We start from the raw sequence: 12,012 nt of genomic DNA, 5'->3' as shown, positions 1-12,012 counted from the left end.
TCTCCTCACGCGTGAAATCTGAGCGTCCTCATGTACAACATGGTGGTTTGGGTCCTGGTGCTGCTTCGGGCCCGTTTCCTCCTCTGCCGTAAGTGACACCGACTGTGTGAGTGTGAAATCCAATTGTGTGCGAGCAGACGACTCAAAGAATCTCTGAGAAGATGTTGATGATATTGATTTGAACGCTCACCCCTGCTCTGCATCGCGCTCGTGTTCGGGTCACACACATTCTTGTCTTTGTAGATTGGACACAATGCGGCGGGGAGGACGCCGGCGCCGCCTCAGAACCAGATGACACCGGTTAACTGGGTTGTCACAGTGGAAAGGTGCGAGGAGCAAAAAGCAAAATGTAACACTTCAGGGGTGTAATTTAATTTGTAGATGATACATGGTCAGAACATGTGGAGGAGTCATGGCCGTCACCCTGACCGCACTCTGTGTCTCATATCCTTATTGAGAGTGTATTGAAAGGAGGCTGCTGCAGCATGTTGCTACTGTATGTGCTGCAGCACTGATGCTCCCTGCACCAAATTCATAACATTTCTTCAGCCTGTTTGTCCCCAGCCTAGAAGTTAGCTGTCTGTCTCTCAGTAATTGGCCAGCACTGGAATAATTGGCTCCATTTATTAACTTGATTAATCTGGCTCATGATGAATTAGGGCTCCGAAAAGCTAGTTAGCGGCACCTCAATCTAAAGCACTGGCACAAGCCAGCAGTTCAGGACCCATGAAGTTCCCCAGAGAACGTGTGGGTTCTGTCCGGTTGCTGTGTGCAGACCCAGATTAGGGTACGATGAGAGATGTCACACATTTCAAACTGTGGGCAGGATTTTGTCCCGACTGATAAAAAGTTCCTTTTATTGTCTGGCCATCGTAGCTCCAATAACAGGCCAAACAGTGTATTTTAAAATATTAAACTGCTTTTCAATAAAAATGCAGCAACTGAGGCTGGAATTTTATTGTTTGCATTGAAGCTTCCATGGCTGAAAGGAGTGGTTTAAATTTCCCTGGCTGTTTCAGTTAACGGCTGCAGCTGTCGAACCGGGCCGACCGCTGGTGAATTTATCCAGCACCTCTTGTCGTATTGGTAAAATATTATTGCCTATAAAGGTCTGAATTCTTCCCACTGCGTCGCTTACATGGGTTTGGTCTAATAGCCCTGAGCGGGTCTGCCTCCATGGTTTTAATCCAACAGCCTGTATAACACAGCAGAGACTATTCACACCACACAGCATTCAGAGTAACTGTGGAAATAAAGTCACAGTAACATCTTGAGATTTGCATAAATCATCAAATACACAGACAGAATAAATAAAGTGTCTGAAGTTTTTACTTTTACTGGTTCGATGTGTGGGTGGTTGTGATCAAGGCAAAGCTGGAGGTCGATCACCCACCTTTCCATCACACTGACCAGGAGAAAGATTCCATTCTGATGTACTTAAATAACATTTTAGTAATTGTTGCATCAGCCACATGAAAAAACACATGACTTAAAACAAGATTCTGAGACAATGAGTGGGTGAGAAACGAAGGGGAATAGAGTGTTGCAGTGGGTTCATCTGCTTCCCCACAGCATCCGGTGACAGTGTTCATCGATCAGGAACCGTGTCCTCTGTCAGCTCATCGATGAAGTGACACGACCTTCCTTTCTTCGACCCGAGCTTGTCACACGTTAAACCCACAGAGTCGCCTTCTCCAGGGCCCGGCGTGTGACCAGAACCAGGCTTCACCAGAACCGCGGCTGTCTCAATAGAACACTACACTGTTTTCATCCAGGGGACGCAGAACCTGCTGCTCTGTGGTTGAATAAGGGCACGGTTCTGTTCGAGACAGAATCAAATGAAAACAAACTGAAAGACCTTTTTAGGTTCGTATTAAACTGTAGTGTTAAAAAAAAGACCAATTATTCCAAAGCGTGCGCCTGGTCCTCGTCCAGGACTCGTGGAAGGTCCGTGGGTAAACTTTCTATCTGGTCTGTGCAGCGCTGTTGCTCCCAGTTGCAGTCTCTGCGACAAACTCGGCTAAGCACCTGCTGCCGGCTTGAACTGCTTATTAAAGCGACAGAAATGAAAGTGCTGTCAATCACCTCACGAAACTCTCCACCGCAGAGTGAAAAGAAAATTTCCCCAAATATATCTCAAATTCCTTTAAGCACCAGCAGCTTCTCAGCCTTCCTTTATACAACCTCCATTCTCAGGCAGACGCTTTGCTTAACGACACCTTGATTGTACTAACAATGAGATCCACTATAAGAAAGCGCACGCTCTGCACACTTACCTCAGAGACAGAGGTCACGGGGAGGTCAGAGGTCAGATAGAGGCTGCTCATGATCCACTGACCCCACATCCAGGGGCTAAAACATGAAATGGATAATAAGACATTTCTAAGAGCATTTGAATTGATAAGTCACAAAGTTTAAGTTCTATTAAATTAAAATGTGGTATGTAACTAAATAAGGTGTGAAATAATCGCACTGTGACAGAAATTTTGTAATAGCAGTTATCTGCAGTTGGATAATAGTACTTTTATTCATTTTAATGATCGCGTCCTCCCTTGTATGAGCACGTTTTCACCGCGTCTTTGATAAGTTAATTGAAATATAGTGCGGCTGTGACAGCAGCTCTCAGGACTGAAAAATAGCCGCCGTCAGCCTCTTGTCAGACGTGGCAGTTTTTAAATAAAACCTTTTTTTAATCAGGACTAAAACGCACTACGATGCACACACAGGCCGAACGGAAGGTGCAGCTGACGGCCAGGTCAGGCGACAGGTGAGAAAAGGCTGGGGCTGTTTTTAGACCTGTCAGCGGCTGCTTTCAAACCCCAGAAAGGTAATTTAAGGCTGGGTGCGTTTGTGAATATGCTTCCTCTCATCGCTTTCAGGCTGAGAATGTGTTTGAAATTCTGCCTTTGTTTCAGTCACTTGAATGAGCTCAGACAAATATCTGAACGTGTATGTGTACAAACTCACAAAGGAATCTCCTGTAAGTGAAACTGAAAGTGTGTAAAGGATTTATTCTGTCTCCAAAAGCTGCTTCAACTTTCAAATTTCTGCATGTGTGCTACTTGGACAGACGCTGTTTGAAATGTTACCTTGGAACGACGCCATCCTACTTTCACTTTGGTGAAAGTCTTTTGAGGAATTGTCTGCTGAGACCGGGGCTCCTGTAGAGTTTGGACTCCAGCGCCAAGGAAGAAAAGATGAACAGTTTCAGCTGATCTGTGTGCGATAAACCCTTTCTTCTGTGCATTTACTCAGTATCAGAAAAAAACATAACATAATATTTCTTGCACAGACAGGTACGTTTGCCTTTTATGAAGCAGTAGCACAGTGAATGAAATACATACAGGACAAAACAAAATATTGTATTATTTTTTGGGTTCATCCATAATTGGGATAAAACCCTGTTAAAAGCTCAAAAAAGATAATGTTTCATCATGTTTGTTTTTTGCCTTGATTTGTTTTTTAGCTAAGAACAACATGAAATAAAGCTCAAATGCTTCTGTCTCCACCCTCGTGCTGTAAATAATAGGACAGGTCAAAGGTCAGAGCCACGGCGTTGATAAAAGCACCGCTGTGTTTGGAGAACGATCATGAATAATCACTTGCTCCGCTTTAGAACAGACGCCCTGAAAGAGCTTCCAGCTTTTGAAGAGTAATTTATGAAAATAACTTTCTACACGATAGCGCGGCGCTCTCCCTGCTGCCTTATCTGTGCCGTGCTTTGTTTATCTGCCTCCTCACCGTCGCTCTCCATTTATCAGCTGCTCTGGCATTCCTGTTAAAGCATCCCCGTGGCTTGTCTCTTGGACAATGATGGACACAGGTGGTCAGATAGAGTGTCCACATGGCTGAGACCAGAGCACTGTCCCGAGGCTCTGGCAGTGGCCTTGAAGGCTTATCATCTCTCCGCAGAAGTGCTCTTTCATGCTTTTGATCTCGCGTAAATTAGTTTCTCTGGCTTTTCTGTTGAAGCAATTTTGCCCCCCTCCCCTGTCACAGAAAATCCCAGTGGCGATGGGGATGATCAGGGACTCACGGGAGTGTCGCTTCTTCTGCCCTCGCGTCAGCGGCGGTGTCCTTGATTGACAGACGTAACGGCTGCAGTTTGTGAGATGAAACAGTGGAGCCACAACAGCAAAATGATGATATTACAATCAGAAAGCAACATCCGGAATTCACCTAGGAAGGATTTTGAAGTTTCTACGTTGTCCACAATGTCTCTAAGAAAGAGTTGCTCTGGCGACTCTTTCGTGTTGGTCATTTCCAAACGTTTCAAATTTGATTGTTTACAGATCAAAGAACAAACAAAAATGTGAGTGAGCTGCACCCTTAATTATTGAGAGTCAGCTTTGAGCACAGCCTGATGAATGATGATGCACCCAGTGTCAGAGGTCAGCAGGCACAGAGTCGCCTGAAAGTCGCCTGAATGTCCTCATGCCACTGTTCGATCGGCCCAAACTCCTTCGTCTCAGCTTCTGCAGACTTGGAGCAGCAGCAGGAAGTTGCTCATCCTCCTTCGTCCACCGGCTGCTTCCTGTACTGTACCAACATGGCGTATTGATTAGTGGCCAGATGAGCATTTGTACTTGCATTTGTCTATTGTTTCCTCTGATGCTTTTGTTATTGACACTGAAAAACTGAATGGGCTTCACCCGCTTGTGATTATGCCTAATGTCTGGAAAATCCCTCAGAGGTATTAAAAACACATTTGGACGTAGAATAATAATGATGTAATCAGTTTGTTAATCATTGCACGTTGCTCCGCTCTACATATTACTGCAAAAGATTGACAGACTGACGTGATTACCTTTAAGCAACTGGTAATTGTCAGTGGCCAGTGTAATAGAGGAGATAATCAAATCCATTACTGTCTGCAGCTGTGGGGACGGGAAGCAGATCGCTGTGTCTCATTGTGTTTTAGTGCACGGGGGAAAGTTTTGCAGCTCTCTCTCTCTCTCTCTCTCTCTCTCTCTCTCTCTCTCGCTCTCGTCTCCAGATGAACGCTGGGAAAAAGGCCTGCATGTTTCGCGGGCTTCTGCGCCTGTTCCCCCTCCCTCCAGGGGTAAAAATGTTATCTCCCATTCATTATTTAGCTTGTCATATCAAGTGAATTGCCAGACAAGAGATCCACTTTCAAATAGTATGAATCACTTTGCAAAACTGGAGTCACGGTATCAATAAACTTCAGCTGAAGTCAGCCTAGCAGAACTGCTCCCTCAACAATATGCGATTAGGGCAGAGGAAACAAGCTCCACTTGGGGGATTGAGTATGATGTATAGCAGGGGGAATAATGCTTATTGGTTGTGGCCACTGTGAGGAAAAGGGCCCATCTCCCTGTGCCGAGGAGCGTCGCATGGAATTTGTTTCCATTTGTGCACGGCAGCGAATCAGTCAATTTGGTCTCAGCCTCTCTTTTCTCTTCTCTGCATCCCGATGAGCTTAACGCAGTATTAAAACATGGCAGAGGGCTGATGAGAAAAAATGAGCACGGAGCCTCTCTGAGCTGCGTCCGTCCAGACGTCCAGACGGCCGCGGCCGCGTGAGCGGACCAGATGCCATTAATATGCAGGTCTGAAAGGTTAAGTGTGCGAAAGGAAAGCGCCTCGCGCGGCGCATTGGGGAAAATAATGAAATGAAGTTGTGCTGCTGTTTATTCCAAGAGAAAACTGCCTCAATAAAGCGCTGCTCACCTGCGTGTTTGATTCAGGGTGTGACACAGATGTGAGCAAAGCCTCCGCGCGCTGTGCCTGGAGCCCGGCGCTGTAATTGGTCACAGACATGTTGCAGGTGCGCTGATAATTCCACACAGCGCGGCCGAGCCGGGCTCCGCGCGTTGCCATGCCACCGCGCCTGGCAACCAGGGAGCTTGTTAGCCTCCTATTTATTTTCCAAGGTACAGGCGGTAGACGAAATAGAAGGAAGTCCTTCAGTACCCCACAGCCCGGTGCCACAGAGCCGCTTTGAACACTTGTAACGAATCACAAAGGTGTGAAACCCTCCGCCGTGGTTTTTCTCCACACCTTCTCCTCTTTGTGGCACAAAAAAACAAGCCTGGAGTTGAGGAAGTCGGGCCGATGCTGGTGAAAGCAGCTGCAGCTACTCCTCAGGCCGCCGCGGGATGTGAAATTACAATTCAGATTTAATGTAGAGCCTTGTCTTTCACGCTGAGGAGAAACAAAGCCTCCTGTGCATTAACTGTAAAACAGCTAATCTAACTCGCGCTGCTCTGATGTCATACTTTATTCTGCACCGCTGTCTGCGCTGCTGAGATGTCTGTTACATAGATATTAAGGAGACAAAGCAAATTAGGGGAGAGCGAAAGAAGAGCAAAATGACGAGTTACATAAAAGTGACATGGAGGATTTGTTCCAGCAGGCTTCACCCAATCCAATCAAGTGGGCTTTTCTGGATGACTTCTCAAGCGCTTCTTGCATCTCTCATGAGACGCCACTCCAGTTAACCTGTCCTCCGGTAATGAGGAAATAAGATTTTTCTCTGATACAACCAGGATCTGCAGCAGGATTACGCGGCCTTCTGCTCAAACCGATGTCCGCGCCGCACCTCAGCATCATATTAATTAATGAGACTTCCTGGAGCCGCTCCTCAAACCCTCCACTGCTCCGTGTCCTCTACAGTACCTTTCTGTCTGCGTGTCAGCTGTTATGACTGTATCTGCTGTGACAAGGCTTCTTTTGTTAAACCAGCCAGCAACAAATTGTTGTGCTACTCAAAAAACCCTATTAAAATATTATGTCTTTTGTCAATATTCTACTTTCAGTTCTGGCATGTTAAATAAAAAAACAACTCTAATTGCAGACACAATGAGACATAAAAATGTCAGCGTCTAATTGGAGCTTTGTGAGTCTGTCTGTGTGTCTAATTACAGTACAAAGCTGTGAACATGTGCCAACGCGGCTGAAGGTCAGACGTGGTGTTGAACTAACTCAAAATATTAATTTCATAATTATAATAATAAAATCATAAGTAGGTGGACAGAAAAATACAATTGCTTTCAGCTTTATTCTTACTTTGTACCAATTCAGTACAAACCAATGTTCTTACCAAAAGAAACAATATCATTAACAGTCAGATTTTTGAGGCTGGTGCTCCTTTAATAATTACAGTAAATCAACCCAAAAACCTGCTTGATGATGCAAAAAACCATTATGTGATTTAAAGCACAGAAATAAAGATACTGTGTAGGTGAAAACTTTCTGAAAAGCAAGATATTGTCACAGCTCAGAGTTGCATTTACTCATTTTACAACAATAACTTTGTTCTTTGGAGGTTGAAACCGTCAGAACTCAGAACCGTTCACCAGCAGACAGAGTCCTGCTGTGTATATAACCTACACTGTGTATATAGTAATGAATGTAAACCACCGTGGACCTCCAAAGCTCTCATTATTCATGCATACAACACTACACAACAACCTGAGCGCCACCAAACAATTAGGCTAAATGAAATTTTAAATTTTAAATCTCATTATTCCATTAACTACATCTAGTTTTACTGGACATGGATTCTCATACACTGTTCGGTTGCTTTATGATAATGTGCTGTAATAGCACTGACCTGTGGATGGTCAACTGAATCTACCTTAATATTTTTATGGCTATTTTACAACCTTTATGGGAAAAGAGAGTACAAATTCTAAAACACTGAATAAATTGATGGCCATTTGGGGCTCTGGGTAAGGTTTCATGTATTTGAGGCTGTTCCGAGTGAAAACGAGGGGCAGGCGCAGACCTGACAAATAACTGCAGCGCATTAAGGCCAAATTAAAGCATTTACTCATTATAACAGCGTGTGGTGCATTCACCCATACATATTACTGTACCTCCACATATTACAGGGCAGAAACCACGCTGGACTTTGGTTTTGTGCTCACAGGTTTGTCTATTTGAGACATAAAAAATAAACTAGAAGGTCGTTCATTATGATTTCATGCATTCTGCTTTTATGTGCAAGGACTATAATTAAGAAGCATTCATTTTCTACTTGATGTGACACCAAAGCTCTTCTGTCACATAAAACACTGAGCTGTGTGGAAATACTGTGCGGACACAGTGAGAATGTGCAGCATGTTCAAATCTGAAAGGAATCTGACCGGAAGCATCAGGTTATTAAAATTTAAACAGGAGCGATGCTTGAACGTGTGTTGCTCAGAGAATGTTATTTTGCCGTGCAGTGGATTTTCATGTCAAGAGAAATCTTCCTGGGCATGAAAGTCTTTGACCTGCAGGTCTGATGTTATCCGGCTTTGTTCCGGGGCATGCTGTAGGCGGCTCCTCCGGCAGCCAACAGCACACACAGCTGATTGCACTAATGACCTCATAGTTGGAGTAGTGACATATTCAGGTATTCTCAACACTCATCTTTAATGATGACATCACCTGTTGCTGTTGTTTGGCCTTAAACTTTCAATTAACTGGAAATAGTGACACTCTCAGGTGAGGGACTTCTTCGGTGCCGGTGGAGCTTCAAATGGCCAAAAAGGTAAAACACTGGACAAATGCATTAGTTATAAAATATATCACACATAATTATAACAACTATGACATGCGTAGTTTGTGAAGTTTAATGTTAAACTGCATGACTTGTTTTTTTCACACATCAGATACATTGTTACTATTTACATCAAACATAATTCCAAATAAAAAACAGGATAGATCGGTTCACACCATTTCATGGTTTCAGCCTGGGCAACAATATACGTTCATGACCCACTAGTAATTCAGGTAATATCGTTCCACAAATGTACAATAAATGTGAAATGAAATGTGCTGTAGACTTACTGTATGTTTACGTTAGAAAAAAAACAACTACATGTTAGAGTCTTACAAAATACAAAACACAAAAAGGATGAGGGTGAAAACAAACATGGCAACAATTATCTTCAGGACATTGGAAATAATTTTAACGTGACCGACAATTTAAGGACTTAACAGTGAAAGTAAATACGGGTTAAGACCAATTTAGGCGTCTTTTTCAGGAAGCACTTTAATAATAATAATCTGAAAAAGGAAGGATCTCATCATAGTAAATGTGTCACAAAAAGACAATAGTGTGTCAGTGTTTTTTTCACAAAGCATGTACAGCAATATCAAACTCTGTAGGTGGCTTAAAGCATGAAGCCGCCGCTTAAACTAAACGCTAGCACACAAATCGAGCCATTGCAAGACAACAAGGTGAGCACAGGAGAAAGTCTCACAAGTTTTACTCTATCCCATCAACCATCACTGAGAGTAAACACTGAATTACCTTCAACACCTTCAACAAGGGTTTTTTCACATTGAGCACAAACACAAGTATTTTCTTATCTCTATTTTTTCCAATCATACATCTGACATGGCAAAAAATGTGAACTTTCAGTTTATGCAGATTTGTTGTGTCTAGAGGGCTTGTGTGTGGGAGGCAGTATCCTGAAACTGGCTCGTTAAGCACATTAGCTTATGGAATTAACAGTCACAGTGTAAAATGGACTCTGAAAATATGTGGAGTGGCTTCATATATAACTAATCACTTTTTAAAAAAATACACTAGCAAGCTGCTTCTCTTCATTGTTCTTTGACTGATTTGAAGCCTCATCAGGCCATAATAATACAAATAAATAAAAAAAAAACATTTTAAATATGTTAAATGTGTGGGCTGTCCTTGAAAAAGTCTTTGCCTTTAGCTACAGTGTGAGTAGAGCGGCTTCAAATCTATTTTAACAACCCAAGTACAGCGTGTGATTGTCTTCACCTATTGCACCTGCACTAAGAACAACTCCTGTCAGTTGGCACCCACTGTGCAACGAAGCCCCAACCTCTGTGAGGAACACAAATCTGAACATACAGATATGGAAAATACAGCATATGACTAGCGATAATGTAAACCTGGAGCGCGCAGCACACTGCCAATCAGCTCAGCTCATTTCCTGCCAAACAATGTGTTTCAATGTAAACGCTGGAATGACGCAAAGTAGACAAAGAAGACGGAAGCAAACTGTATGTTGTCTTTGGCAACTGGTCTGGTGGTAATAATAATAATAATAATAATAATAATAATAATAATAATAATAATAATAATAATAATAATAATAATAATAATAATAATAATAATAATAATAATAATAATAATAAGGTGGTGAAGTAGAAGAAAGATGTCGGATCGCAAGCCCTTTGTTTTTCTTCGTAGCTAATGAGAATAACATTCGCTAATTGTCCAAAATATCCCGTCAAACTCGACACAACAGCCAAAGCTATTATGGGAAGTAATGAAGGATCAGTTGAGACACTGCCAATTCACATCTTCACGTAACAACCCTGTCATTAACTGTCATTAAAGGGGAGGTCCATGTCATTATAGATTGATAATTAGCTTTACAAATCAAATGGCAAACGTTTTTTTTGTCATTTCTATTTTTTCACCAGAACACATCCAATCACACATACAGCAGAGTATAATACTTTCAAAGAAGCAAGCATATGATTGACAGACAAACAGAAAACGAACTAAAGACGATGCTACTAAAGGTCACTGCTAATGTGGGAATGGTAAAAATAATAGTATTAATAATAATAAAAAAGAAAAGAACAGGTTGAGTGATACAATGGCAAACTCTGTACATGGTTTAGATGGTTGGCAAATAAGCAAAAATACCCAAAGGTCAGGATGCGATAAAAACAAAGAGGGTGAGCGGGCACGTGTGAGGGGTGAAGTGGAGGAGGCTAGTTGGTGTCGGCTACTCTAACATCACGAGGTGAGCGAGGTCCTGCAAACAGCCTCAGTGGAGCAAGCAGTGCACAATACACAAGGGACTGGAGAGCAGGAGGTACAGAGACGCGTCATGGATGAGGAACGGCTTGTTAGAGAGTGAACAGAAGCAAGGCAGGGTGGATGGATGGATGGATGGATGGATGGATGGATGGATGGATGGATGGATGGATGGATGGATGGATGGATGGATGCATGGATGGATGGATGGATGGATGGATGGATGGATGGATGGATGGATGGATGGATGGATGGATGCATGGATGGATGGATGGATGGATGCATGGATGGATGGATGGATGGATGGATGGATGGATGGATGGATGGATGGATGGATGGATGGATGGATGCATGGATGGATGGATGGATGGATGCATGGATGGATGGATGCATGGATGGATGGATGGATGGATAGAAGAATATATGGATGGATGCTGGATAAACAAACAGATCGATGGATGCTGGATGGATGCACGCATGGATGGATGGATGCATGAATGGATGGATGCATGAATGGATGGATGCATGGATGGATGGATGCATGAATGGATGGATGCATGGATGGATGGATGCATGAATGGATGGATGCATGAATGGATGCATGGACGGATGCACACATGGATGGATGCACATCTTTTGAGCAGAGTCTTGTTTTGCCTTTGCCTCCTCCACACGCCTCCTGCACAGTCGTGTAGCCTGTCACACGGACTGCTCCTTGGGGAACGTGAAGGGAGCGCGGGGTCCGGGCGCTGGGAAGCTGGTGTTGGAGTACATGGGCTCGTTGGACGGCTGCTGCGCGTACGGGTGCTGAGGTAGGAAGGAGACGGGCGGGTGGGCCGGGGCGGGCTGGGACTCGGGCTGGAAATGCTCCATGTTGCAGACGCGCTGGTAGCTCACGTATTCGGCCGGGTTTAACAACTCTTCTGGACGCCTCCCAGAGTCCTGCAGGAGAAACAGGACAATGATGTAGCGTCAAAGGGTTTTTAATCTCAGCAAGGGTGACTCAATCCCAAATGAAGTGTCAACACATCAGTACATTACAGTGCAAAGTAGAGTAATCTTAGTGACGGAGAGGCTAACGAAGTGCTTTACTGAGCAGACATTATAAATAGTGTTTGGCAGTGTCACACTTCAGCAGTATTTGCCTAATGATAAACAGTACACGAGCTCACACTCAGCCAGAGCCTTAATGCACAGCTCCCTCTACACGGAGCAGCCTCAGGACTCCTAATGCACAGACTTCAGTCCTT

At 43.6% G+C, this 12,012-nt stretch overlaps 1 protein-coding gene across 10 annotated transcripts in view; it reads right to left on the bottom strand.

Annotated features, from left to right (window-relative positions):
- Window positions 1–8,566: 8,566 nt before the first annotated feature.
- nectin1b (nectin cell adhesion molecule 1b) overlaps window positions 8,567–12,012 on the bottom strand; it is a 152,306-nt gene continuing 148,860 nt past the window's right edge. For 6 of the 10 annotated variants that reach the window (XM_055513803.1, XM_055513804.1, XM_055513802.1 and 3 more), the window contains one exon: window positions 8,567–11,704. In XM_055513803.1, coding sequence (XP_055369778.1) covers window positions 11,462–11,704 — 243 coding nt within the window. In that variant the 3' untranslated portion in view covers window positions 8,567–11,461. The remainder of the gene's footprint in view (window positions 11,705–12,012) is intronic. The other 4 variants (XM_055513805.1, XM_055513809.1, XM_055513806.1 and 1 more) reach the window with 4 other exon arrangements.

The sequence above is a fragment of the Betta splendens genome, chromosome 13 (assembly GCF_900634795.4).
Source record: "Betta splendens chromosome 13, fBetSpl5.4, whole genome shotgun sequence".
Classification (NCBI taxonomy): domain Eukaryota; kingdom Metazoa; phylum Chordata; class Actinopteri; order Anabantiformes; family Osphronemidae; genus Betta; species Betta splendens.
The sequence above is the reverse complement of the archived record's forward strand: the minus strand, read 5'-3'. Positions and strand labels throughout refer to the sequence as shown.